General features: G+C 41.5%; 1 protein-coding gene and 1 long non-coding RNA gene across 2 annotated transcripts in view; one reads left to right on the top strand and one right to left on the bottom strand.

Moving 5' to 3' along the window:
• Positions 1-13,629, top strand: part of PPM1H (protein phosphatase, Mg2+/Mn2+ dependent 1H) — a 210,395-nt gene extending 196,766 nt beyond the window's left edge. Inside the window, exon 10 of the mRNA XM_090042428.1 lies at positions 5,525-13,629. Coding sequence (XP_089898554.1) covers positions 5,525-5,684 — 160 coding nt within the window. The 3' untranslated portion in view covers positions 5,685-13,629. The remainder of the gene's footprint in view (positions 1-5,524) is intronic.
• LOC149865778 (uncharacterized) overlaps positions 5,332-27,546 on the bottom strand; it is a 42,466-nt gene continuing 20,251 nt past the window's right edge. The window contains exon 2 of the long non-coding RNA XR_016441776.1: positions 5,332-5,643. This is a non-coding gene — a long non-coding RNA (uncharacterized LOC149865778). The remainder of the gene's footprint in view (positions 5,644-27,546) is intronic.

The following is a 27,546-nucleotide window of genomic DNA, read 5'->3' as shown; positions in this document are numbered from 1 at the left end:
GGGTTACTGGTATCTTCTCTTAATTTCTGACAGAGGTTGAGAAATCCTTGAAAATATATTCTTACCAAAAATGTTGTCTGTTTTATACATAGAATATCTTCCCTGCCAGCTCTCTTCTTTTGTCATATGAAGTATTTATGTTCATTAGTTTTGAATCTAATCTTGGTGTCTGGAAGCACTAAGGGAGTGCAAGTTCTTTTTTTATTATTTTTTCCTTAGGAACAAAAACATGAAATTTCATATGGTATTAGGGCAATAGGGTCAGTGCTTCTTGTTATAGCCCCTTCCAGTTCCTCAAGGTTTTTGGTATTGAACAGACCTTGGCATCTGCAGTGTGTATATGTATGTCAGAGAGAGTTCGTGCTTATTTCATTGGCTTTTGACTGGTGTAAAATGACCCGCAGGCCCTTCTCTTATCACTGAGTGTAAATCTCTTGTCAAAACTAGTGAGGTCTGGAAAACTCATACTAGTTTTCACCAGCATTGCAGAAATAGAGTTCTCTGCTTTTAATGCAATATTGAACGCTGCTTACATTAAGATTGTTAGCTTCCATTTACTGTGTAGTGAAGTCATTACATTTTTTTGAAAAACAATCTTTTCTAATGCTAACTCCATGGGTAGTATCAGTATTTCCAAAAAAGTTAAAATTAAATATAATAATCATAGAAAACTAGGGTTGAAGGGACCTCAGGAGGTCATCTGGTCCAACCCCCTGCTCCAAGCAGAAGCATCCCCAACTAGATCATACCATGCAAGGCTTTGACTAGCCTGGTCTTAAAAAACTCTAAGGATGGAGAATCCAGCACCTCTTGGGTAACCTGTTCCAGTGCTTTACTACCCTTCTAGTGAGAAAATTCTTCCTAATATCTAACCTAAACTTCCCTTGCTGCAACTTGAGACTATTGCTCCTTGTTCTTGCCACCACTGAAACAGTTTAGCTCCATCCTCTTTGGAACCACCCTTCAGGTAGCTGAAGGCTGCTATTAAATCCCCTCTTGGTCTTTTCTTCTCTTCTCTAGACTAAAGAAACCCTGTTCCCTTAGCCTGTCCTTTTAAGTCATGTCCCCCAGCCGCCTCATTATTTTTGTTGCCCTCTGCTGGACTCTCCAATTTCTCCACATCCTTTCTGTAGTGGGGGGCCCAAAACTGGACACAGTAGTCCAGATGTGGCATCACCAGTGTAGAATACCAGTGCAAATCTAACTGCACTTTATCTTGTATCAGCAGATGGATGACAAACAGAACCAAGGGAGTGATATTTCCCCTCTATTGGGCGCTGGTCAGACCACAGTTGTTGTACTGCGTCCAGTTGAGTGCCACACTTTAAGAGGGATGTGGATAACCTGGAGAGGGTTCAGAGAAGGGCCACTCGTATGGTTAAGGGCTTGCAGGCCAAGCCCTACAAGGAAAGACCTGGACCTCTTCAGCCTTCGCAAGAGAAGGTTGAGAGGCGACCTTGTGGCTGCCTATAAATTCATCATGGGGGCACAGAAGGGAATTGGTTGTGGCGACCAAATTGGTTGGTCACAGTCTGGGCCAACACGATTGAGCAGGTGGGGACTAACGGTGGAGAGTCAGGTGGCTTGTATTCGTATGGTTGCAAAACATTTTATTTTTCTTTCTTACGCTACCAGAAATGGTGCAGCGCAGGTCAAACTTGGTTACGAACTCGGTTTCAAACAACAGCTGCAAAACCAGTCGATAGCTGTTTAAATAGACGAATCAGTAATCGGATTGAACTCGAGCAAGGGCGGGGTACGCCGGGAGACAACGGTGGTGGAGAGACGTTCGCAAGTGGCCAGCTTACACAGAGCTCAGAGCTTGTTCTGGCGGGTCTCCAAGCTGGTCTCTGACTTGGGCGGAAATTATGATGGCTTATATATGTCATGGTTAGCCAATCACAATGTGAGCTGTGTGGAACATTCTGGGTGATCATGCACTGGCCATGTGCTTAGTACATGACTGGGCATGTGTAGGGACTTTCCACTTGACAGCTCGGACTTTCCGCCTATTGTCTCTCTTTTTTTTTTCCTCAGCTTCTAGCTCTGTGTCATCAGCACCTATGCTCAGATTTGGCCAAGACATTGGTGAGGCTCTACTCACCAAGGCGCCCCTGGGTGTTACAAGAAATAATGGCCATAAGCTAGCAGAGAGCAGATTTAGACTGGACATTAGGAGGAACTTCTTCACAGTTAGAGTGGCCAAAATCTGGAATGGGCTCCCAAGGGAGGTGGTGCTCTCCTTTACCCTGGGAGTCTTCAAGAGGAGGTTAGATAGGCATCTAGCTGGGGTCATCTGAACCTGCAGGGGGATTGGACTCGATGATCTATTGAGGTCCCTTCTGACCCTAACATCTATGAATCTATGAATAGAGTGAAATAATCACTTCCCTTGATCTGCTGCCAACACACCTACCAATGTAGCCCAGTATGGCAACAAGAGCACACTGCTGGCTCATATTCAGTTTATTGTCCAGTGTAACCCCCAGGTCCCTTTTCAGCATGTTTTATTTCTTTTGATTTTTCAGATTTGAACTTCTTTCTGTATTAACAATTGATTAATTATTCTGATTATTTTAAGCCCAACTTTTTAACTATAAAGCAGTTGCCTTTTGCCTATTGATCTCATACCCCTCAATGCTGTGTATAATGAACGAAGGAGTAGTGGGACAGACAGGAGTAGTGGGCCAGATTTTGTTGGATCCTTTAGAAGAGTTTGCTGGCTTGATTCCCTGGACTTCTTTTTCATTAGGAGCATGTCCATCCCCACTGGTGGGACTGCCTGACTGATGTCTGTGGGACTTGCCCTCAGTTCCTTTTGGTACGTTGGACCCAGTGGCAGACTTGATTTTATTTTTTGGCACTGGTTTTATTATACAGCCTCTAAACATAGGCAATGTATTAATGTTTTAAATGACAATGAATGAAAACAGGCTCAGTATTGGCCTGCTCTTCCTGCAAGATTTTGATGTTAACATGGGAGCCAGCCATGACAATAAGGCCTTCTCCAGATCTTTTTTTTTGTAGTGCTGCAAAATTTTTTCTAGCTGTCAGAACCTTTTAAAGAGAGCCCAGGAGGCCTGGCATGAGACCCAAGACTGAGGACCAGCTCAGGACTGGGTCTGCCTGCAAGATGCTTAGAGGTGGCAGTATCTGACTGGGGGAGGTTGTCCACTGGTCAGCCTATCAACTCTATAGTCCTGTTCCAGTTGCCACCTGGCAGTTTGCAGTTTTCCTCTTGATGCAAGAACTGACCACTGGAGGGTTTCTTCCCTCCAGTGAGCCCCTGCCACTGCTGTGACTCCCCTCTTCCCATTGCTATGACAATAGAAGGCTGCTTATATTCCCCCACAAAAGCTTGCTGTATACTGCTGTCCTTCCATCCTTCTCCCTTAGAGTTAGCAAGGGAGAGGAGAAGAGTACTGTGGAATAGTGGAAGGTCTAAGTTATATGCCATACATTCAGTTTATCTGACAATATACACATACCACAAGTTCCATGATCGGTGAATAACTTCTTTGCAGCAGGTTTGCCATTTTTGTCATGTGATAAATTTCTTGACTATCGGGTATGTTACTATTTAGCATGCAAAACTCATTTGAACCTGGTGATATGATAAATGTAATGTCTGCCAGGGCCTAATTGTCAACACTGGGAAAACTGACAAATGACAATGTACATTTACAGTTTCTAAATTTATACACGGATGTAGGTTACTAGCTAATTTAGCCAAGGTTACATAGGATATTATATAGGATACTGTAAAAAAAAAAAAAAAAAAAACCCAACCAACACAGTTAGGGATCTAGAAGGAATTGATGCTCCAAAGGAGGGTAAGCAGTTGAGAATTGGGAGGTAAGCTGCTTCCTCTTGGTAAGGAGCAAGTATTGCACTCTCTCGTTCTTGGATTATCACAATCAGTCCTGTCAGAATCACTGGCAAAATAAACTAACTTGTGTTGAATCAAAAGTTATCAAGTTAGTGTTTTGGTTTTGTAATCATTTTTAAGTATTCTGCAAACATGTTTTAGTGTAAGAAATATTGCATCACTTCACTTGTGATTACTGGACTAAACTGAACAACTTTAGACATCTTTGCTATGGTTATCCTGTCCTACCATTGTGCAGGATGTAAGTTAAGCAAGATGCAGTGGCAGCTGTATATCACTTTATACTTCTTGGACTGAGAGCAACTCCCATTGGGTTTGGGGTTTTGGGGTGTGGAGGGTGTTTTGTTTAGTTAAAGTTGATGGTAAAAATATGCAGTTAATACAGTGCAGTTTGGCTCAGTGTTTTTCTAGTTTGTTTCATGGTTATATAACTTAATCAGATTGTTAGAAAATATGTATAACCCCCAGGGATCTGGGACTGTTCAGCCTGGGGAAGAGAAGACTGAGGGGGGACTTGGTGGCCGTCTATATGTATGTAAGCGGTGAATATCAGGAGCTGGGAGGAAAACTTTTCACTAGGGTGCCGCAGGGGAAGACAAGGAGCAAAGGCCATAAACTGTTAGAGGATGGTTTCACATAAGGAAGAACTTCTTTATAGTAAGGGTGACCAGAATCTGCAACAGACTTCCCAGGGAAGTGGTGGAGTCCCTAACCTTGGAAGTCTTCAAGAGGAGAGTCTTCAGGGGTGGACCTGAAGATCTGTTTGGGTCCCTTCTGACCCTAAGCATTATGATACTATGAGATTAGATAGACTCCTTGCTGGGATCATTTGATTTCAGCAGTATTCCTGCCTGGAGCAGGGGGGTTGGACTTGATGATCTTTCAAGGTCCCTTCTGGCCCTTAATTTCTATGATTTCTATAATAAGGACTCCATAGCTTGGTTTAGAATAATTTTCTCCAACTTCCTTTGTGAATTTCAAGAGACCGCTCACTGTTTATCTGATTGTAAATTCTCTTTGTATTTTTGTTAGTGTAAAAGTAAGCTTTATGTTATAATAATATCAATACTATTTCTGGGTATACCAAAGAGCTGAACTGCCAGTATAATCTGTAAGTAGGATTTTCTTCTGGTCTATCACTAACTTGTGGTTTACAATCTTTCATAGTTTACCAGTCTCTTAAATGTGAATAGTAATATTTAACTTGTATCAAAGAGGTTTTGTATCTGAAGGGGTAAGTTTTTCAAAAGTGACTAGTATTTTTGGGTGCTCCATTTAAGACTTTCTCCCTACTTTTCTGATGGAAGATGTTTGGCACTGTCTGAAAATGAGACCATTTTAAAGTGTTGGGCACTAAAATCACCACTTTTGAAAAAATTTGGTCTGACTTGCTGATATTCGCCAAGTGTTTAGGGAGCCTGAAATGAAAGATGTTACTGAAATAAAAAATGAACATTTTTATTAGCAGCCAACACTCCTATTTCAGCTATTGATAAATGGTCGCTAACAACTTGTCTTTTTATCTCACAAATGTAAAACTCATAGGTTGGGAAAACACAGTTCTTCAAAATGCTGGTATGGCAATCTTTGCACCTGTACTTCTGCTTTGTAAATTGTCTTCCTCCTTCCCCACAGATACACATTAGCTGCTCAGGATCTGGTGATGCGAGCCAGGGGAGTGCTGAAGGACAGGGGCTGGAGAATATCCAACGACAGACTGGGCTCAGGAGACGACATTTCCGTCTTTGTCATTCCTTTAATACATGGAAACAAACAGTCATTGAACAAACAGTAGCTACAACAAGTGACAGGAAGGTGGTGGTCTTTTTAGGAAAATCATTTGAGAAGACATGACAGTCAAAACGAGGACAGTTTTGATTGACAGTAATCTATTCTAAACTCATGCTGGAGGGGTATTTTTCTGCCCAATAGGTAGGGTTCTGCATATATACTATATACAATTAACGGTATCCCTTAAGATTACAGCTTCCCTATGGTTTTCGGTGCTTACTGGGAGTGGAATATAAATGCTGCTAGTTTGTTACAGATTTTGTTGTCCCTCTGAGTGAGGACCCTGTCCTGCCCTGAATCAGAAATTAATCTTTTTCCGTTTACCATGTAGCTTGATAAAGCCATTTTTCAGTAGTAAAAATAGAAATGGGTTGAAAGCTGGTGAGCCGTTCAACAACCCCACAAGCAATTAAAGCAGTGATTCTGGGACATGTTTCTTTAAAAAAAAAAAAAAAAAATTATTTAAATCTGGCCCTTGAAGTTGTTTGTTTTGAAGAGCTACTGCTACTGTCATTTTTTGGTTCATGGAGAATCTCAAATGTGCAAAAAACTTGAATTCTAATTTTTCCCATTTGTACCCCTTTTCAAATAAGTCTTGAGACTTCACTGTTCCTTATTTCATGTGTTTTAGTGGGAAAAACAAGATTGTCCTTGTGACTCGGTCTCTCCTACTCTAGTTAAGGTGGTCATCTGCAAAATTACCGTGACAAGCAGGTAGCAGTTTTGTCGAGGCTTCCTTTTGTATGTAATCACAATGCAACAAATCAAATAATCCTTACTTTATGTAGTGTTTCTCTGGAAGCCAGGGTTTCTTTGGGACCAGGGATTTTCATTCATTGAATGGCTCTGTCTGCTTTATTGTGCATCCTGTTGAAAGGATCACTGAACATATAGCTTTTGTATCAATTGATATTCAGTAAATGTCTCTCCTGAGTTTATTCTTACTCAGATTTCTAATTAAACCAGGTAGTGGTAGAGTTCTAGTAATCAGCCTAGAAGCATGGATAAAAATCTCAACAATCCTTTCATTTCTGTATGTCTGTCTGCCTCATTGTTCTTCATAAAGGTCCTTTACCTGTCCCCAAACATCAGGATCCTGTGATCAGAACTTGACATCTCTCACATGTATCTTTTAATACTGAGTACTGTAGTGCAGGAGGCAGTATAATCATTATATTGGTTTCAAGACCTTGGCTTGTTGGTCTCCAGTTTTACTCGCTCAGAATAAACAAAAATGTATTAGAGTGGGATATTATCCAAGTAGAAGCATCAGTCCCAATAGGAAGGCATTCTAGCTCCAGTCCAACAGGAAAGCAATAGGAAGACAGATAGTGTTTCCAACCGTTGTTTGTTCTGTACACATTCAGCGCCTCGCTCGGTGGCAGGAATTTCGATTTTTTTTTCCCTACAGAAGCTTCTAGTGCACAGATGGGTAGTCATGTATAGGAAGCCAAGCTCTGCAGGAGTTGCCCCCTAAACATGTTGGAGCTGCTCATCCTGGTTTGTAAATAAAACAACTTCTTGGATAGCAAAGAGAAAGCTGAGCTGAGTTGACATAAACTTAGTGCTAAGTAGACATCTCACAAATGTTGAGCTCTTCCCAAAGGAAAAAGTGCAAGCTTTAACAAGAGGATGCTGTGTTCTTCCCTGAGGTGGTATTTGGATTTTATTCTGAATAATATTGGCCTGGAGCCTGCTAATCCAGTTATTGCCTACATAAACAAAGTATAGTGTTTTCAGTAAAGTTTATCAAGTGCTTAGGCCAATGGTTGACATGCCATCCTGACGATGGGTTCTGCAGTCTACTATGGTAGGCTTAAAAGCCCATTTCTATAGATCTGTACAGAATAAGTAGGTAGGACTAAACTGAAACAGGCCAGTGTTGAGTGGACAATGGGTCAAATGTACAGCAAGCATTTGATCAGAGCCTAAAGTATGTCCCATAGATTGCACAGTGCTTGCATGTAATAAATCCAGAGCTGATGCATAAATGGATAGAATAGCTGATTATATGTCATACTTAATGTTGTTGTGCTGTTACCCCTTTTTCATGCAGTGCAAAACTGATGAAAAGATATCTGCAGATTTGACCTGTAGCTGAAGTCTAGAACATTCTCCACATAAGCTTTCAAATGTTTTACATTTTGAGCAATAGCTTTGATCCCTTGCTTTCATTCTCCCCCTTCTTGGCCTAATACATGTATAAACTATCATTCATACACACTAACTGGAATTTATTCATTCATTTCCAATGTAAATATGTCACTGTGTATCATTTCGAATTGTAGAGGTAGAGCTTGTCATGTTACTATGATTGTGTTAAACTGCAGTGGAAAACGCACCTTCCCATTTAACAGCCTTCTGAAGTAACCTTAGCAATGTTTGGCAGCAGAGGCAGATCACGTAAATGGAAAAGTAGCAAAATGGCTCTGTGCTCATTGCCGTCTTCCTAGCATTGATATTTCTTTGTGAATTAGACTCCACTTGTTTGCTTTTCATTCATACTACCATCACAAATCGCCTCTTCCCTTTCCAGCTACTTTGTAGAGAATGTGTTGGCAAGGAGAGTATTTCCTTAATAGGCCAAAGGAATGGTGCTCCGAATGCTGAAACTGGAGCTTGTATAACTGAATACAGTTAACCCCTTGTTGTAATAAACTATGAGGATATTCTAGCAGAATAAAGAGCTAAACATAGGTTACAGTGATAAATCTGAGGGTTTTATTTTCCTGTTATTTCAAAGCCTCTATACACGAAATGCTTTCCCCAGTGCTATCTTCATTACATCTTTCTCCTACCTCTGTCTCATATGCTGCTATAGTACCTTGGCTTTCACTTGCATCTATTTTTGTTTTAAAGATCTTCTTACTATATGTATGCAACACCCCATGCTTTGCTCCAGAGATACTGTAGTGTTTCTAGTACTGCCACTGATGCTGCTTCCTTTTGTAGGATTCATTATCACAACAGCAAACATTTGTGCTGGCAAGCAGAAAACCCTGGGACCTGTGTTTCCATAAAAAAACATTTCCCAGCAAAATACATGGAGCTAGATGCACCAGGACTTAGGTATTGCAAGGTTCTGTATCACAATGCTTAATTTAGGTAGCCTGGTGTCTAGTGAAGTTCCCAGTCCTGTTTTAAAAATAAAGGGCTCAAGCTACCAAAAGGAATCAAGCACGTAGGTCTAACTATTGCTATAGGTGTCTTAGACCAGAAAGTATATATTTTAAACTATCCAGCTCAGCTGAAGGCACTTAACATCTCTAAGTACCTAATTTGTGGTCATTAAAGTTCTCTAGGTGCCTAAATTTCTGCTTCTGGGTATACTAGGCTGCCCTTCCTCCACATTGCTGACCTTCAGGCCCTGATTGAGGTGCTTGCAGAGCACTTGTAAGAATCTGTTTCACACACAAGGCTGGCAGAGGTGCTGCTGCTGTCTTCTAGCCTAAAGGTTAGGGCACTTGCCCAGCATGTGGAAGACCTGGGTTCAGTTTTCTCTTCCACTGCTATGGGAGCTTAAACCCATATCACCTGCCTCCATAATGAATGTTTTAACTGGCAGGCTATAGGGTATTCTGAGGCTTTCTCAGGTCTCCCTGTAAAGCTGTGTAACCTGCTGTGATAATTAAATATTCATCAGGCCACAGAGTAAACAGGAATATGAACATGACTCTAATAAAGTACTCATGAGGTTGGGGGAGAAAGGGACCTACTTTCCAGTTTGTTCCAGCAAATGTTTTAATTGTTAGCATAGAGGCAGAGTATAAGTGAGTGCCTAGCAAATGTTGGCATGGAATTGCTTCAGTGAGAGAGATTAAGAGCATCCCATCCCAAAATGCAGCACAGCTTGGTGATTCATGTGTTTGTAGCCAACTCAGTTATTGGATGAAATGTGGGGAATGGTAGTGTCTTCTCCAACTGGATACTGTGCAGAGTTAGATGAAGCAGGCTGCACAGCTACGATAAAGACTGTCTATTACATGAATCCTGGCAGGGCTTAGGTAGGAGCAAGCACTTGAGTACCTGAGGTTCCAGACTGCGCTGTGCTGCTCAGCATCCAAGTCCCAGGGAATTGAGTCACCTATGGGGATGGACAAGGGTTCTCTTAAGTGTCACTGGGGCCTAAATGCTAGGCTTAGGCACATAAAACAAGGTTCATTATAACAGTAAACTCCAGTCACCACTATTAGATCAGCCCAGATGCATGCATTCATGTTGGTAAGATAATCAGTATCTTTAATGCAGAAATTGACTGTAAAGGAAATAGCAACTAAGTTAATTGATCATGCCAATAAATAATGTTGTTTTACTATGCCCTAGCTAAAGATAGATCAGCAGTGCTTACAAAATCAGTCACTTCATCAAACCCTACAATAATTAAAATTATACATGGAAAATATGTAATAGGCCATCTAGACTAGTGTTTCTGGCAATGTTGGGTTGCTTCTTAGAGCAATATTTTCTATTGCTTGGCCCAGCTCTTTTAAACATCTTGAGCAAAGTGGTTTCTCCTCCAAAATCTGTTCCATAAACTGATAGAGCTGCTTTTGAAATGCTTCCTCTTGCTATACAACCTAAAATGTCCTTGTCTTACCTTAAAGAAAAGCTCAGATATTTTATTGCAAGCATGTTTGAAATTTGCAAACATCTTTTGTGGCAGTAACCAATTCAATGACACTTCCTTAGTGACAATATTATCCTGTTGTCTGAGAGTGCTAATTTTCAGTAGTCACACACTGGAGGAGAGAAGTTGCTGAATAAAACAAATCAAAAGACAACCAAACTACCTACCTGAAGCAAAAGTGATTTTTAGGCTGCTGGATTAGCATGAAATTATTTACATGTTAAAATATAACCAGAGGTAAATACACTGCACTGTAGAAACTGTGCCTGTCTCCATGATGTTTGAAGTACAAACATTTAATATCTGGACAGATCTTGGCTTTGAACTCTGTTTCTTGTATATTTGCTACATTTTAAAGGACACTACACAATCCAACCAAATCTATTGTGTTTGTTCTTTCCTTTTGGCTTTTTTTTGTACCAGTAACATCATGGCTTTTTATATCTAACATAAACCCCAAACCAAGGGTTATTGCTGTTTGTTTCTTCATTATAAGTGTGTAAATAGCATTTTTCCCTCTGTCTTAGATGGAAGTATAGTAATGTTGCTTCTTTGTAGACAATGACCAAACAATGCCGTAACTGTGCTGCTGTTTTCTACTTGTGATGTACTTGAAGGAGGTGCCCTTGTCAACCTCCATTTCCTTTTTTTTCTTTTGTTCTTCCATAGGTACTTTTATTTTATTACATTTTTAAAAATAAATTTGGTAGCTGCTGCTTTCTTCTTTCCCTTGTTGGCCGAATAATCATACTTTGAAGAAGAATGTACAGTTGTCAACGCTATGTTTTAAAGAAAGCAAGCTCCACTGAAAGATGATGATTTGGACCAATGTACTTAAGCTTTGTGACTGTGAAATGTTAAACTTTTTGTAACCTGAGAACAAGAAAATGTTTAGTAAAGGGATATATTTTGTGTTTTTTGAAACTTTTAAGTGCAATGAAAAAAGGAGGATGCTGAAGAAATGTATGTGCAAAGTTTTAAAATAAAATTTTAAATTATATAAACCCCCTTATTCTGCCTGGCTTTTCCTTTTCTGGGAGACTACTTCAGTGATTCATTCTGAGTTGATCGGTTAGTAATGGAGATTTTTAACATGTTGCGTCTTTCAAGGAAATGGGAAGATTCATTGCCATATAATTTTATGTCTTGATTGAATTTAATAAGTTGTTCTCAGGTGCTGAGAGGCCATAACCTGCTGTGAGACAATCTAGAAGTGTTCCTCAATGAGACCTGAGCTGTTCTATGCAACTTATATAGTAATGCCTGCCTCTTTGCATTGTAATAGACCATTGCCAAGGATAGTATGCTTCCAGAAGCCCACATAGACCATTACTACTTACCCTTGAAAGCTAAAATTAATGTGTCAGACTCAAAAATTTCCTAGATTATAAACCACACATTACTGTGAGACAAGAACCCCAGATATCAGATTCAATTAATGTGTGTTTCTTTCATTATCCTATTCATTTTCCAGGTCAATGTTTGTGCTATCCTGAAATGTAACCCAGGTTTCTAGTATCAGCACAAAGTCAAGTTGCACAGAGTTTAATTACATTCAGTGTTTTACTCTCTAAAGTACCGTACACAATCAATCCATTTTCAGCAATTTCCAAAGGCACAAATGGGAGTTAGGCACTTCCTAAGCATTTTCACTTCCTTATTCTACTCCATGCTGCCACATTAACAAGATGTTTTAAAATTAAATTACAATACCATGATGTTCACTTCTAGTACTATGCCATGAATAGCTCTGTGATTTTTTTTTTTTTTGTTAATCACCTTTACCCTGGCACTTCCTCACCCATTATTTATTACTGTACTCCCAAAATACACTTAACATTATAGGACAAATTTATTGAAGCAGGGGCTTCAGCTCTTCTCTGTTTGGTAACCTTCCTAGCACATTTATGGACACTTTTAAAAGTATCTGTAGTATACAAGGACCAAAAAAATAAGGGCCACTAAATCATTTTTTGTCTCCTATAATAGGTGCCATTCTAAGTACAATGTACTTAAATGAGCCTAAATTGTCATTTTGACCAATTCCAGAGCTACTGTAGTAGTTATCCAATGACAGATTTATAAACTAAAACTATTGAGTCCTGCTTTGCTGGGTAGAAAAAAGAAAGATCTATTCATAATGATGTATTTAACTTTTATACTGGTATAAAAAAAAGGTGGAGATAGATGGTGTAAACTGTAAGTAACTTCACCCAATCCAGTGTAGAATTATACTTGAATAAGTAGTGGTAGGTACAACTACACTGGTAGGCATTTCATAGATTTCATAGAAATCAGGGCTGGAAGGGGCCTCGGGAGATCATCAAGTCCAGCCCCCTGCCCAAAGGGCAGGAAGTCAGCTGGGGTCATAGGATCCCAGCAAGATAAGCATCCAATTTACTTTTGAGGGTGTTCAATGTAGGTGCTTGAACCACCTCCGCTGGCAGACTGTTCCAGACCTTGGGGGCTCGGACAGTAAAGAAATTCTTCCTTATGTCCAGCCTCAAACGGTCTTGCAGGAGTTTGTGACCTTTCGACCTCGTCATCCCTTGGGGCGCTCTGGTGAACAAACGTTCCCCCAGATCCGGTGGTCACCCCTGATAAACTTATAGGTGGCCATCAGATCACCCCTGAGCCTACACAAGCTAAAGAGTCCCATGGCTCTCAGCCTATCATCATAAGATCTGTTTTCCTGACCTCTCATCATGCGCGTGGCTCTCCTCTGGACTCTCTCAAGCTTCTCCACATCCTTTTTGAATTGTGGAGCCCAAAACTAGATGCAGTACTCCAGCTGCGGCCTCACCAAGGCCGAGTACAAGGGGTGAATGACGTCCTGGGATTTGCTCGAGAAGCATCTATGGATGCAAGCCAGCGTTTTGGTCGCTTTACTAGTTGCAGCATCGCATTGCAGGCTCATGTTCATCTTGTGGTCAATGATGACCCCCAAGTCTCTTTCTTCTGTAGTGCTATCCAACGTAGCACTGCCGAGCCTATAAGGATGCTGCAGGTTTTTCCTCCCAAGGTGGAGAACCTTGCATTTTTCGGTGTTAAACACCATCAGGTTCTCATCTGCTCATTTGCTGATCTTGTCCAGGTCAGCCTGGATCACCCGCCTATCTCCTGGCGTGGATGCTTTGCCCCAAAGTTTGGTGTCATCGGCGAACTTGGCCAGTCCACTCCTGACTCCAATGTCCACATCGTTAATGAAGATGTTGAACAGGATGGGTCCCAGGACAGAGCCTTGAGGGACCCCACTGGTCACAGGACACCACGATGAGTGACTGCCATCAATTACAACCCTCTGGGTCCGACCACGGAGCCAATTTCCCAGCCAGTGGATCGTGGTGGAGCCAAGGCCACAACTGGCCAGTTTGGCCAAGAGGTGATCATGGGATACCAGATCAAAAGCTTTTTTGAAGTCAAGATATATGACATCAATCTCTTCTCCCTCGTCCAGGTGATAGGTCACCTGGTCATAGAAGGAAATGAGATTGGTCCATCAAGGATGTCCTCCTTAATAAACTTTTCTAAGATCTTCCCCAGGATAGAAGTCAGGCTAATGGGCCTGTAGTTAGCTGGATCCACTCTCCTCCCTTTCTTGAAGATCGGCACCACATTGGCCTTCTTCCAGTCTTCGGGCACTACACCAGAGCACCAGGACTTCTCAAAGATCCGTGCCAGGGGGTGGGCTATGACGCTCAGCAGCTCCTTGAGTACCCTGGGGTACTGTCCATCTGCATTGTCCATCTGCAGCAACTATACTGGTGTAGGCATTGATTTTCTATAGAGTATTCTGGGTAGCTGTTTGCTCAAGGCAAACAGGCTCTTACCTGCTTCACTGCCACCTAGTGGCAAGGTGCCTTAGTAGCCATTTTCTACATGCAACCACCTGAGACGGATGCACTCCAGGTTCCATACAAAACCAATGTATATATGTCATCTGTCCATGCGGGTAGATACTGTACGTACTATTTGAACCCCAGGAGAGAAAATCCTGAACAGTGTTTTTGAGAATATCTTACTTATTCTGCAAGAATCAAAATTATTAAATATCTCAGGATTCTCACCCACTCACTCTTCCTCTGAAGTTTGAAGGAGATCATTTAAAGTCGTATCGTTCTCAGATTTTGATGATATTGTCTTTAGAGGCATTATTCTTACAATCATGCTGCTTAGAGAGAGGCCAAAGAGTCTCTGAGGAACCTTTACTTCTTTGAATCAGGGGTGTCACAAAGATACAGCCCAAGGTCTGGATCTGGCCCACTGTGCTGCTTATGGGTCTTAACTGGATCTGCACGTGATGTGCATGATGCTCCAGACTGGCCTCATATGCTACATGCACCACATGCCAGCCCTGGTCCCACATGCTGCATGCACACAGGACTGTCTGCATGCCGTGTGTGGAGCTGGTGCCAGTGCATATGCTACATGTGGTGCGTGGAGCTGATCCAGGTGGCATGCTGCATTCAGTGCGCAGGGCTGGCCAGGGCACACACTGGATGTAGTGCCAATGCTGGACTGGCATTGCATGCTAAATCTGGCGCACAGACCTGTTCTGTGAGCCCAACTTGGCCCTCAGACCTGACCCATGCCCCTCATCTGGTCTGTGGGACCTGATGAGTTTGACGCCCCCAGTATAAATCAAAAACTAATGAGAAATTTCAAGAGGCATCATATAGTTCATAATAGAACAGCTATTGCTTACTCTGTAACCCATTTCCCTGGTCATTAAGAGACTAAAAACAATGAAAGGTTTGGAGAGTTTTACCATTTTTGCCCTAGGAATGTAAGATCTGGGCACAGGACATCTTTTAAGAAGCCAGTTTCCTTTGGATGCATTTCTCTGAGGGTGTTGGACAAGATGGGCAAGATCTAATCAAATAGGGCAGTTCCCCCATTCCTAAAGAAAAGCTTGGAAACTGGGGTATATACTTCTCTATAAAAGACCATTAGTCCATTACAGCATAAATATTCAAAAGCAACTGACAAGCCTCAAGTAACTAGTTACTTTTGAAAATGTAGACAAAGTCTCCATAGTCTGACTATCTTCTATTTCACAATTAATCTCAAGGACACGTTACAAACAAGGTTCACTTAAGAACAACAGTATCTGTGGTGGAACATGGCAGCTGTACAAAGTAACAATACAGGACCCTCTAGGACAGGATGTGAAAGAAAACAGTATACCAGGGGAAATAAAAGAAGGCAAACCAATTGCTCAAATTAGAACTTGGCAAGGACTGTACAGAGAGTGGAATTTTGAATGGCCTCAAGCGGTCAGGACCTTGATTTTGTGTCTCAAATATCAATATCCATACTGATGTATTAGTTCAGTACCACTCCAGAGGGGAAGTGTAGCCTTTTAAATTGCCAATATCTTTTTATGCAGCCCTCAGGTTTTTCCCCAGGTTTTTCCCAGACAAATATTGACCATATCTTATGTAGTAGAGCTTATTAAAGCTGATAGAAATCTCTACCCAAGGAGATATGGGTGCAAGCTAATAATGCATGGGTGCAAACTGATGCTGCATTTTACAAGGATCAATTTCCATTTCAATCTGTTCACATTTAAAAATGAATTTGCTTGCACCTTTAGTATTTGCTTTCCACCAACTTTCAAGCAATTAATTTATATACCAAGTAATTAAGAATACGTTACAAGGGATGGGATCTTGGTAGCTTAAAATAGTAGGACAGAATCCTTACAACTCCTTAATTGAGTTGGCCCAGAGCTATGATTCAGACAAAAATCTACTCGTACCCTTTCCAGCCAGATCTTCCATCCAAACACAACTGCTGTGTAGGTGTGTCTACATGTCCAATTCATGTGCCTGAATTTTCTGCACAGAAAACCTAGGCTCAAAAGTGCGCCCTGGTACATGTCTACATATATGCCTGCCAGAAATAAACTGAACCTGCTGAGAGCAGTTCAGTCCAGGGCTGTTCCTGCTCTGCTCTGCCCCCCCACAGCAGCCAACTGGAGCTCCAGGCTCCCCTGGGTGCCAGCTCCAGGCTTGCAGGTGGCATGGGAGCTTATCCCAGAGCTCTGGAGCATGCTGGGCAGGGAGCTGTCCCAGCTCTTCAGGCTGCTGTGCCCCAACCAGGAGATCGGGCTGGCTCTGAGTGGGGCAGGGACCCAGAATGGGGCAGCAGGAGGTGTGGGGTTATGCCCCTCAGTGTAGCCGCATGTGCAGGGGACACATTGACAGGGCAGCATGGAACTCACAGCAGCAAGCAGTTTTTCTGTGCAGCCCCCGCTGTACCCTGCAGTGCCAGGTTGCACCTGCCAGCTGTGAAGGGCAGCAGGGCAGATGCCTGAGTCCACAGGGGGCAGCCTGCACCTGCCTCCACCCCACATACACTTGGGGGGGGCATGGGTCACCCCTGCCCCCAGAGTGCATGCAGTGGCAGGGAGACAACCCCCATCCCACCTGGGCCCGCAGCAGGCAGGGAGGGGGGGCTTGGTGCTTTGCTCTGCTGCAGCAGCTGCCCCCTTCTAGCACTGTGGCCCTGGGTCCCTGGCCCGGCAGCTGGGGCTCCCTTCAGCAGGGCTGGGCTAGGATGGGATGGGGGTGAGGGGGTAAAGGGCACAGTCAGGGTCAGGGGGCTGTGGAGAGGGGAGTGAAGAGCACCAGCAGGGCCAGGGGGTGGTTACAGGGGCCCTTTCATTAAATAATGGATTTGGGGGGGTTTTATCAGAGAATTTCCAATTTAGTATCAGAGAAAACCAGGATCCCTGCTAATTACCAACACCTTGAAGAGAAAAAGGTGAGGTGAGTCTTCCAGACTGTCTGCTGAAGTTTCTAGACTCTATTTCTAGACTATCTGCCTTCACACAATTTCTATGAGGCACAAAGAAAGCCAGTGACCGCAAACACGTAATTGCTGAAGACCCTTGAAAATCCCCATTTCTTTCAGAGATAAATCAAAAGTGGGCTTACCAAAAAGATGGCGTTTTTCTCTAGGAAAAACAAAGATGAGGGAAAGACTTGGCCAAACTTCGTTTGCAGTGACTGCAGTGTTGGGATTCTATCAGTACCCAATGGATTCCTTTCTCAGACTGCCCCATGCTGCTATTCCTTTTGTTATGAGTATTTCTGTGATTTGTTATCCCACAGAGTTTATAACATATATTACTTACAACTTTTCAAGATTCTATTTGAGAGAAAAACTTGAGCGTCTTTCCTGAGGCAGGTCTGTACGCTGTGCTCTACAGCGAGGCTGTGCTTCCTTTGGTGTTGGAACATTGCATTGGTGTAGATCACTGAGGCATCACAACACACCCAGAGTGGCTGCCAGTGCTTTAAGGAAGCCAAATGCAATGAAGAGAAGCAAAATGTACAATGAATTCTATGCTGCATGTCTCTTATTAGCTATATTTAAAGAATTCAACACAGCAATTAACGATTAGTTCATCTTAGAAAGGAGGAAAAATGCTGCTTTCAAGTTGCTTTAAAAGTGTCAGCTCAGACGCACCAAAATACTCTGAGACTGCTTACTGGGGCAAGTCTCTCAGAAAAAAATAACAAAAGAAGTCGTAGTTTGTGAGTCCTGCAGGGGTTTATGCATAAGATGAGATATACCAATGGTTCACTACCTTTTTAGACTCAAGACACAACTTGAAAAATGTCAGCTCTTTGCTATCACTTGCTTTTTGACTATAGAAAAAATAATAGAGCAAATCTGTTGCAAAGAAATCAGAAAGACCACAACAGGTCACAATGTTTCTTACAATATTTCAAGTCTCTGGGCACTTTTTAAAGGATCTCTCAGCACCCCAAGTTGCACAACAACCTGGTTGAGATTCACTGATATATACCTAGCTGTTCAGTCCAATCAAGACATCTATGCATGCCTAGCACCAGGCATTTATACACCTAAGGCAATTCATTGGCAGAAACTGAGGTGTCTACAAAATGTAGGTACACAGAATTAGACAGCAGCTTTTGAAAAATATAAATTTTGGACCTAGGCAATTAAAGTGACAGTGAGAGGCCTGGGTCATTTTATTTACATTTTCTTTAAAATGAAACCAAAATTTTTCCTCTAATTACATGACTTCGTTAGCTGGCATTAAGACAGGCACAAAATACTGTGAACACCCCAATAAATCATTATCACTTTCTCTTTTATTTCAGAAAGGAAAAAAGTGGTCTCTCCCTCCTCCCATTCAGCCACTGAACCCCCTCACATTTCTGCATATGATTTATGTTGAAAGTACTTTTAGCGTAGTTGTTGAAGGATGGGAATCTTTTTGGCCTTCCTACTGGTACACTATTGAATGTAGGCATTTGCAAATGTTATTCAGGGTACAGACAGAAGTGCAGCTCCTTGGTCTAATAGCGCTTTACACAAAGCGCCATGAGTTAGCCCAATCCTCCTGACCCACCAGACATTATCTGTTGGGTTGGGAGGGTGGGGGACTGAGGTCCAATTTGGAGCTAAACTAGGAAGAGAGGCTGCATCTTTGCAGCCTCTTCCCTTAGCCTTGCCCCGACTCCTCCCCGCCAGCTCCTGGTGCTATCTCAGGTTGTGAAGGGGAGAAGGCAAGGATCTATTCTGGGGTTTCCTTAGCCTGCACTGGAGTCAGGGGGTGGGTGGATTGGTCGGGGGCTCCAACCCACAGGGGGTTGCCTTACTCTCCAGTGCCAGTGGGGCAACCCCCAGAATGAACTCCCTTTGCTCCCCTCATTCTGAAAAGTTCCATGAGCAGATGTGAGCTGAGTCAGCCTAGCTCTGTTCACGCAGACACAAGTTAATGAAGGCACCTCACGTGGGAGCACCTTCATCTAAATCCTCATGTAATGAGGGTTAAGACTGTTGCAGGACCAGGCCCCTTTAAAGCACTCTGCAGTCATGTACTTGTATTAGGTCATGGCTGTAGAGTGCTTTCAGTGGCCTGATTAGGCAAAGATTACAACTTCTATCTGTGACTTCATTGTCTAAAAAACAGCTGATCTTGGGTTTTGGTGTTTTTTTCAGCACTCACATGTTGTTCCAGGAAACAGATGTGTTGACGTTGCTGGAGAATATTCCTTAACTGAAGCCAGGTCTGTACCAGAGTTGTGGTAGGACAGTGCTGGATAGCAAGGGTCACTATCTTTTTCTAAAGCAATACCTTATATACACGCTCACAGCCTATGGACAGAAGGATGATTAATTTCCAACTACAGGGACAATTTTGGGAAGAATATTTTCACGGCATTGCTGTGCTGTGTGTGACTTGCACCAAGAAAGGAGCAGAAACCTCTTCTTTGCAGTTAAATACCCAGGGACTGATCAAAAAAAGTAGGGAAGAGGGAGAAGTGGGGCAAAGAATAGGGCCTGAGTGCCTCTGCTGTTTCACATAAAAACAAACTAATAATAATTAAGGGAAAGGAATAGTCAATGAATAAAACAATACAGATTTTGCAAATAAGTGGCAAATCGTTGTTTTTCCTTGGCGAGCTCATCTGATAAGGTTGCTCATCCCTTTGTCCCTTGCTCTGTTTCAATAGTTGTTCTTCTTCATGCAAATATAGGTGGAAAGGGGAGAACAGTAAAAGGTTAAAATGGAAGCAGGCTATCTTTCATCGACATGGTAATTTTGCTGCTTGGCTTAGTGCCAAATGTTCACTGCAGCCACTAGCTGCCATTCCAACATGAGTAAAAGGATCTTTAATAAGAGTGTAAATAAAAGCCAGGCTGAGAAATGAGTTTTCCATCCCAGCAATCACTGGCCTAACCTCTGCTGTAAATAGTCTCTCAGAGCAGCACAGATGGAGTACCTGCACCTGGGGATCAAGGCAATCTCTGAGCAGTGCAATTTAAACAGCTGGGTATGACTGAAACATGAATTAGCAGGGATGGACTGAGGAATTCCATTGTGTGTATTATGTAAAAACAAATAATCCAGTCCTGGTTTTTCTCTTAAAAAAGGGGAAGGGAAAAAAGACAAAAAACTTTTGACGTGATCTTGTGGGAGGTACACTTCACTGTAGCTGTTAAATTAATCTAACCCTGAGAATTTCCCACAAGGCGCTGTAAAAACAGAATCCTAATTTATGATAATTGATTTAACAGCTTGAAAGTGATTTATTTGACCTCGGTAGAGATAGTAACGACACCAAAAGAATGATCGGTCATTCTGTGCTTTGTGCGTTTCTGATTGGCCTTATTAATTTAGAGCAGAAGGTCTGTTTCAGTGTCTTACTGAGACAACCAAAGACAGTTGGCAACTGAACCATTTTAAAGACTTTTTTGAAGCATTACTAAGACTGCTAAGTGCTAAGAATTTATTGCACACAAAAAAAGCTCATTAGTTGATTCATTTAGAACTGTTCACAGACAGACTTCTGGTCCTGGCATTCTAAGGATTTTAAATACACATATTTTTCCTGCAGCAGAGGGGGACAGGAATCTAAAGCATCTTGTGAGATACAATGTTGTTAAACACTATAAAAAACTAAAATGTCTTTGGAGAAGTCATGAAGGATTATGGTGAAGAGGATTGCTAACTGTTGCCTTTTTAAGGTTAGATTTCATAATCACCTAAAAGCTCCACTTACCAAGCTTCTTTATCATTTAGTCCTCTTTACGTCATCAGTTATAAAATGTATACATTATTGTGTTAATCTACCCAAGCCTCTCTTCAGCAAAATATTACCTTTGGCTACAATAATGTGTGCTACTCTGTCATTTTAATGTCACAGCTGAGTGATGCAATTTCATTGCATGAATAAGAAGGGAAGAATGAAAGCCAGAAGAAAAGGTGGATGCTCATTGTAAAGATTAAACAAAAATTTTAAAGGAACATGAAATTAAAATATAGATACTTCAGATGTTTAGCTTCACAAAGTTTAGATACATCCTTCACCAATCTTTCCAGTTGGGAAAAAGAACAAAGCGCCTGTGTACACACACACACACCCCCCCCCCCCCAAAACCATATCTTTTATTTATAGCCCTAACCAGAAAAATAGACAGGGAGCAGCTGAATACCAGTTTATTTTGCTGCCTGAACTGATGTATGGTTGGGTTAAATGTCATTGAATTGGAAGGTTATGCATTTCTTTCACAGCCAGGTAATGCCCAGTGTTAAAGCACATCTACAAGAATATTAGTAATTGTATTGCCCTTTCAAGGTGGGAGATGGAAATCCTGCAGGCTAAAACTGGTTCTATAGGGGATGAATAGTTATTTTACTGTTCCCCTGAATTGCTATCTGACCCATAACTAAAGCAGTCTATTGCAGGTGCTCTCAACCTTTTTCTTTCCGAGCTGCACCACCCCGCATGCTATAAAAACTCCATAGCCCACCTGTGCCACAAGAACTGTTTTTCTGCATATCCATTAAAAGCTGTAATGAATTGATAGTTATACAGTTAAACACACACGTATAGTGCATAATACAAAAAGCAAAGGATAATATAGGTACAAAAAATGACGATTGACATAAAATAAATTACAATTACTATAATTGACATAAATAATCGTGACATTTCACCTGGATATAGTATCATTATATCAATTATTCATTTTTGTTGTATCCATATAAATCTTTTCTTTTTGAAGTTTCCATTTTCCTACTTCTATACAATGATTACTTTTGTTTTACTCAGTGTGAAACTTGTTGTTGGTGTGGAGTAACAATTTTGTCAATAAGTGGGGGTGTAGAAATTTTCTAACAAGATCATAGATAATACTGTAGAAATCAACTACAAAACAAGACTAAGCATTTCACGAACACAGCCTAATAAGACTCTGGAATGACTAAACCTTAGTTGTCTTAAAGTCTGAAGCAATCAAGGATTAGTTAGCGTTTCAAAAACAAGCACGTAGCGAAAAACAGTTTTAACCAATTAAGGGTCTCTCAAACTGACCTGATATCTTGTTTTCTTTCACAATGGAAAATTCCCACCTGCGTGCGCATCTTGTCTGTAAACTATAAAATGCCTCTAACAGTTTTATTCGGGGCCTCTGAGTTCGCTCAGGGTGCCCAGCATGCTGAATAAATTTTGAGAGAGCCAGCAACTCTGTGTCTTTGGGAATAGCTCCGCAAGGGGTCACAAACTCCTCAACAGGGGTATCTTCAACAAGCACATGTGCATATCATGGTCAATATTCATCCTAGCCTGGTACTTTGTTTTCATTGATGTCATTGCTAAAAAAATCTGGCTTCACATAAGTAGGTAGTATTAAACAGTATCAACACTTCCAGTGCTACAGGGATGCGGTGCTGCATTCATTGGAACACTTGCACTAAAATGTCTCCAGCGACATGTCATTGAACCTGATGAAATGTCAATGATCTCTTCCAATAGTTTTGATGGGATGGTAAATAGAAGTTTAGCTTCACTGTTCTCACCAAGGGGGTTTTGTAATTCACATGTGTGTCGCACTTATTCTGTTTTGAGTTTGGGGAAATAACCATTAAATTGTCGAGTAGACCATACAGATACGCTGCTAACTTAGGTTTAATTATGTCAAAATCAATGTTTCTTTCCTGAATGAAAGAATGTAAGAGCTCAAACATATCAGTAGTGTGCCCATACATACGAACTTTGCAGAGGTGTAGTTTTGTTTTGAATGCCTCAATTCTTTTACGCCAGGCAATAAAATTAGTGCTCCCACCTTGCCTAGTTTTATTCAGCTTATTCATTTCACTGAATATGCCTGCAAGCTAACCCAGTTTTCCCAGCCACACGTCGTTTTTCAACACTTTGGCAAGTTCAGATTTCCTATCAGCTAAGAAAATACATAACTCATTTAATCTCTTTGAGATTAAATACAGGTTTCCCTCAATTTATGCTATTCATGCGTTCCTGGAGAACAGCGCATAAATTGAATTCATAAAAATGAACGCACTTTACTATATAACAAATAGGGATAGGTTCCCATGGTGGTGAGGGAGGGAGGGAGGGAGACTAGGACTAGGGAAGGGGTGGGGGAGGTGTGCCACTCCCTGGGCTGCACAAGGCAGCAAAGCAGAGGGAACAGAGGCACTCATCCCAGCCCTGGCTGCAGCTGTCCCGGGAGCAGCCGGCGCCAGTTGCCTGCAGCCGCTGAACTGTACCATGCTCTACCTGTCCCCACTTACCTCTGCTCCTGGGCTGCGCTGTGCTCTGGTGCAGGCAGCTGGTGTCGGCTGCTCCAGCCAGGGCTGGAGTGAGTGCTGACCCCACTCCGCCTGGGGCTCCGCTTGTCCTCACTCACCCCAGCCTATGCTGGAGTGGCCCTGGGAGCAGCCAACACTAGCTGCCTGCATCATGGCATGGTGTAGCCCAGGGGCAGGGGGACAAGCGGAGCATGATGCAGCCTAGCAGCTGCAGGAAGCTGGAGCCAGCCGCTCCCAGGACTGCTGCAGCTGGGGTTGGGGCTGGGGCAAGTGGGGCCACAACCCCACAAAGACATACCTGCTTGGGCGGGGGGGCATCTACGTTGATCACATAAGAGTGAATTTCTCTTGCATATAACAAATTATGGGTCTAAATATGTTCATTGCATAAGAGCAAATTCCCCATAATTCCCCATTGCATAAGAGTATAAAGAACCTGTATAAATCAAGGGAAACCTGTATACAGGTAAGTGTTCTGCCACAAGATGCATGAGCCAGGAATGGTGCTCTACCCCCACTTCCTCACAAAGTGCAGCAAAGCACCTGGTATTTATTGCTCTGGATTTAATGAAATTAACGAGTGTTACTGTGGGGCTCAGTACAGTGCGACATGGTTCAATATCATTAGCAGCAAGTGCCTCTTGGCGTAAAAAACCAGTGTATCCAAATAGCATGAGGTACAACAGATTCTATTTTCTGCACAATGCCAGAATGCTTTCCAGTCATTCCTACAGCTACACCAGTGCAGATATTGATGCAATTTGTCCAGCTGATTTCTGCAAAAAATCATGAAATCATCTAAAAATCTGAAAATGTCATCTGACTTTGTTGTCAACTCAAGCTCTTTGCAAAACAAAAAGTCTTCCTTTATTTCCTTATTCCACATATACCGAACATACACAAGTAAGTGGGACATTTTTTAAATTCCTGTGGGTTCATCTAATTGTACTGCAAAGTCATTCTCACACAGAAAATCAATGCACTGAGAAACTATGTCTTCAGACATGGAAGTTATCTGTCTTTCGCCAGTGTCATTTGAAGTCAGTATTTTTTGCAAGTACCTTGGCCTTCTCCTCTCCAAATATTTCCTTTGCAATTTCAATAGCACACAGCTTTATCAAAGTCTCAGCAATCATATGCAATTTTTTTGCTTTAGCAATTTTTTGCACCACTATGTAGGACAGGAATAGGCAAAGTTTTACAATGTCTATCTTGTAAGTGGAGTGGTGGTATACCAGAAAAACAAAACCAGGGTGGGGGTACCTGGCAGGACACAGTACATATTAATATAGTTAATAATCATAAATGTTGCTTTTTTAAAAAAGTAAATACCAGGTTTTCCAAAAATTCTAAACCTGATGAGAATAAATAAGACTTCATATACTACCTTTGTTATTGTATATTGGAAAAAAGAGAAAGAGGAAAGAGAAAGAAAAAAGAAAAAGAGAAGAGAAAGAAAAAAGAGAAAAAATGAGAGGAGAGACGGGGAAAAAAGAGGGGGGAGAGAGAGAGAGAACCATACACGAAACACACGCAAACACAGAGAACCAAACACACACATGCAAACGGGAACCAGACACACGCACACGCCCAGAACGAGACAGACATGTGCACATGTGCCCATACAGAACCAGACATGCACATGCACACATGTAAACACACACAACCACACAAGCATGTATGCGGCTGAGCAGCAAGACAAAGACCGACCTGACAATGCCCCAGGCCCACCACAGCCCCTGCGCTTCCCTGTGGAGCCGGCCCCTGCACTGCAGTGCAGCCCGCTGACGCCCTGGCCCAGAGCCCACTCATCAGCCAGCTGCCTTCTCCCTCGGGGGGCGGGGGGATGCTGAGCTGGGCCAGGCAGGACCCCCTACCCTGGGGCTATGGTCACGCTGCAGCAGGAAAGAAGCAGTACAACAGGCTGGGAGGTTGAAGTATATGTCCACTTCCAGAACAAATAAAACTGAAATTCAAGTAGCTGTCTTGGTATTTCCTAAATTTTGCAGAGCTATGAACAGCTTTATGTTTCTCACTCATACCACCTCCACTTGTTTTATATGACTATATTATTCTAAGGACTACAGAGTAAGTTCTCAAGTATGTGAAAAAACTACAGTATTTTACACAGATAGTTGATGGATGCTCATTTAGTTTTACCTAAGTGTTCTAAGGAATGAAGGTCCACTACCAACCCACCATGAATAAAATAAATAACAGAGACATTTAAAAAAGACAATAAAAAATAAGTATTTCAGGCATCTTACTGAATGACTTACAGGATTGTTCCCAAAGTACATTATAAAATTAATGAGAGTTCTTCTTTAGTTAGTGCAACTTTGATCTTTTTCATTAAATCAGAATGTATACAATTAATGGATAACAAATGTGATAATCTGTAATATTACTGCATATAGCTTTCTCTAGCACTTATCACCATAATATCTGAACTATAAAACAAATTAAATAAAAGCTGAACAAATGTGGTCTCCCTCAAAATTTTACTTGGTAATCTTTTCCACACACAATCATTCTCTAATGTTTCAAATTTAATTCTGGAAAGTTAAAGGCAAATAGGTTCCAAAGTATAGCATTTAAAATAACTACATAAATTAAGATTGCTATTTAACATTCATATTCCCACCCCACCCCATAACTTAAAAGTGATTTTGTTCTAATACTTGACACATTATTTTCATGTGCAAGTCTAAACAAAATATTATACACGGGCTAATTTAAAAAGGAAAAAGAAAATGTATTAGCTGCACTCACCATCATAGAAATAATAGAATAACATCACCATTAGATGAACAATGGTCAGAAGAGTTTCCAGTGCATATAGCTATGTCACCATTCTATTATTCTGAATGAAGGTTCTGGAGATGGTACTAAATCTGAAGTTTCTTAGCAAATTTCTGAGGTGATCTGAGTTCAGTTTGGTTCAACAAAGTGACCCTAGCGAAATCCTGAATAATTGTATTTCAGTAGCAAAGCTGAACATCATCTTTAAACTCAGCTCCTTCAAAATCTTTTCAGTTACATTACAGTAAGAAGTCGGCAAAGTAACCATGTTTTACTGGGGATGAGAGGGAAAAATTTAAAGGATCAAAACTCTGAAAAACATTCTACTAAGAAAAAATATCTGCTGATGTGACATATTAATTTCTTCTCCCCTGTTATTTTAAGGATATTTGCATGAAAAATATAATTATCTATTAGAAAGCACTGCTGGGAAGTATTTTGGCCCTTAATAAAATGCTGAATTACTGTTAATTAGACCCATCTGGTCTGTCCCTTCTCCTTTCCATGTCCCAACTCTGGAACCTACCAGCAAAGGTCCAAAATCTTTTTAATTCTAGTTTGTCTTGTAACATTTCCCTTAGTCCCCCAAACATGCTCAAATAAAGTTATCCACTTCCTGAGTCACTTATTAGATTAATATTTGAGATGTAAAGCTCCTACTCACGGGATATAGCCATGCAAAGAAAACAAACAAGAAACGACTTCATGTAGTGTCAGATACTTTAAATGCATGACTACCATAAGAAAAGACAGAAACCTTGCCAATATTTTAAGAGGTTTTTGGAGTCCAGCTGCCAAACATGAATGGGAAAACCACAATCCTTACTGAGCGAAAACAATCCAGGATGTGTATAAAATTCTTATTTAAGAGTGTCCAAGATAGGTATGAGGAGGAAAGTTTTTTCTACTTATCTACTTTGGAAAGTTAGAGCCGTTTATTTCACAGGAACAGGTATGTCAGCCGAAGAAAAAAAGGAGCTGCGGTCTTCTTAATAGGTTTAGGGAATATCACTAAAACCTTAGTCTGCTCAGCACTTGTTTGAGATACATTTTATAACACAAGAACAAATAAAACAGAGTTAATGCTGTCAGTTAAGGATGGTGTATTTACTAACATGGATAAAATTATATGGCAAATGACACTGTATGGAACAAACTCAAAGCCCTTGAAAAGTCAGCTGATTTTTAAAAAAGTAGATGGCACGGTTAGACCACAAGAAATGGCACACACCCAACTGGCACTATATCTACAGACAGGGAACATAAAGAATAGGAGAGTCTCAGTAAACTTGCAGGCAACTACGAAAACACTACCAGATGCACACAGGCTGATAGATTGTT

Source organism: Crocodylus siamensis, chromosome 4 (genome assembly GCF_052110815.1).
Source record: "Crocodylus siamensis isolate JL-2025a chromosome 4, ASM5211081v1, whole genome shotgun sequence".
NCBI lineage: Eukaryota > Metazoa > Chordata > Crocodylia > Crocodylidae > Crocodylus > Crocodylus siamensis.
This window is presented reverse-complemented; position numbering and strand designations above follow the sequence as displayed.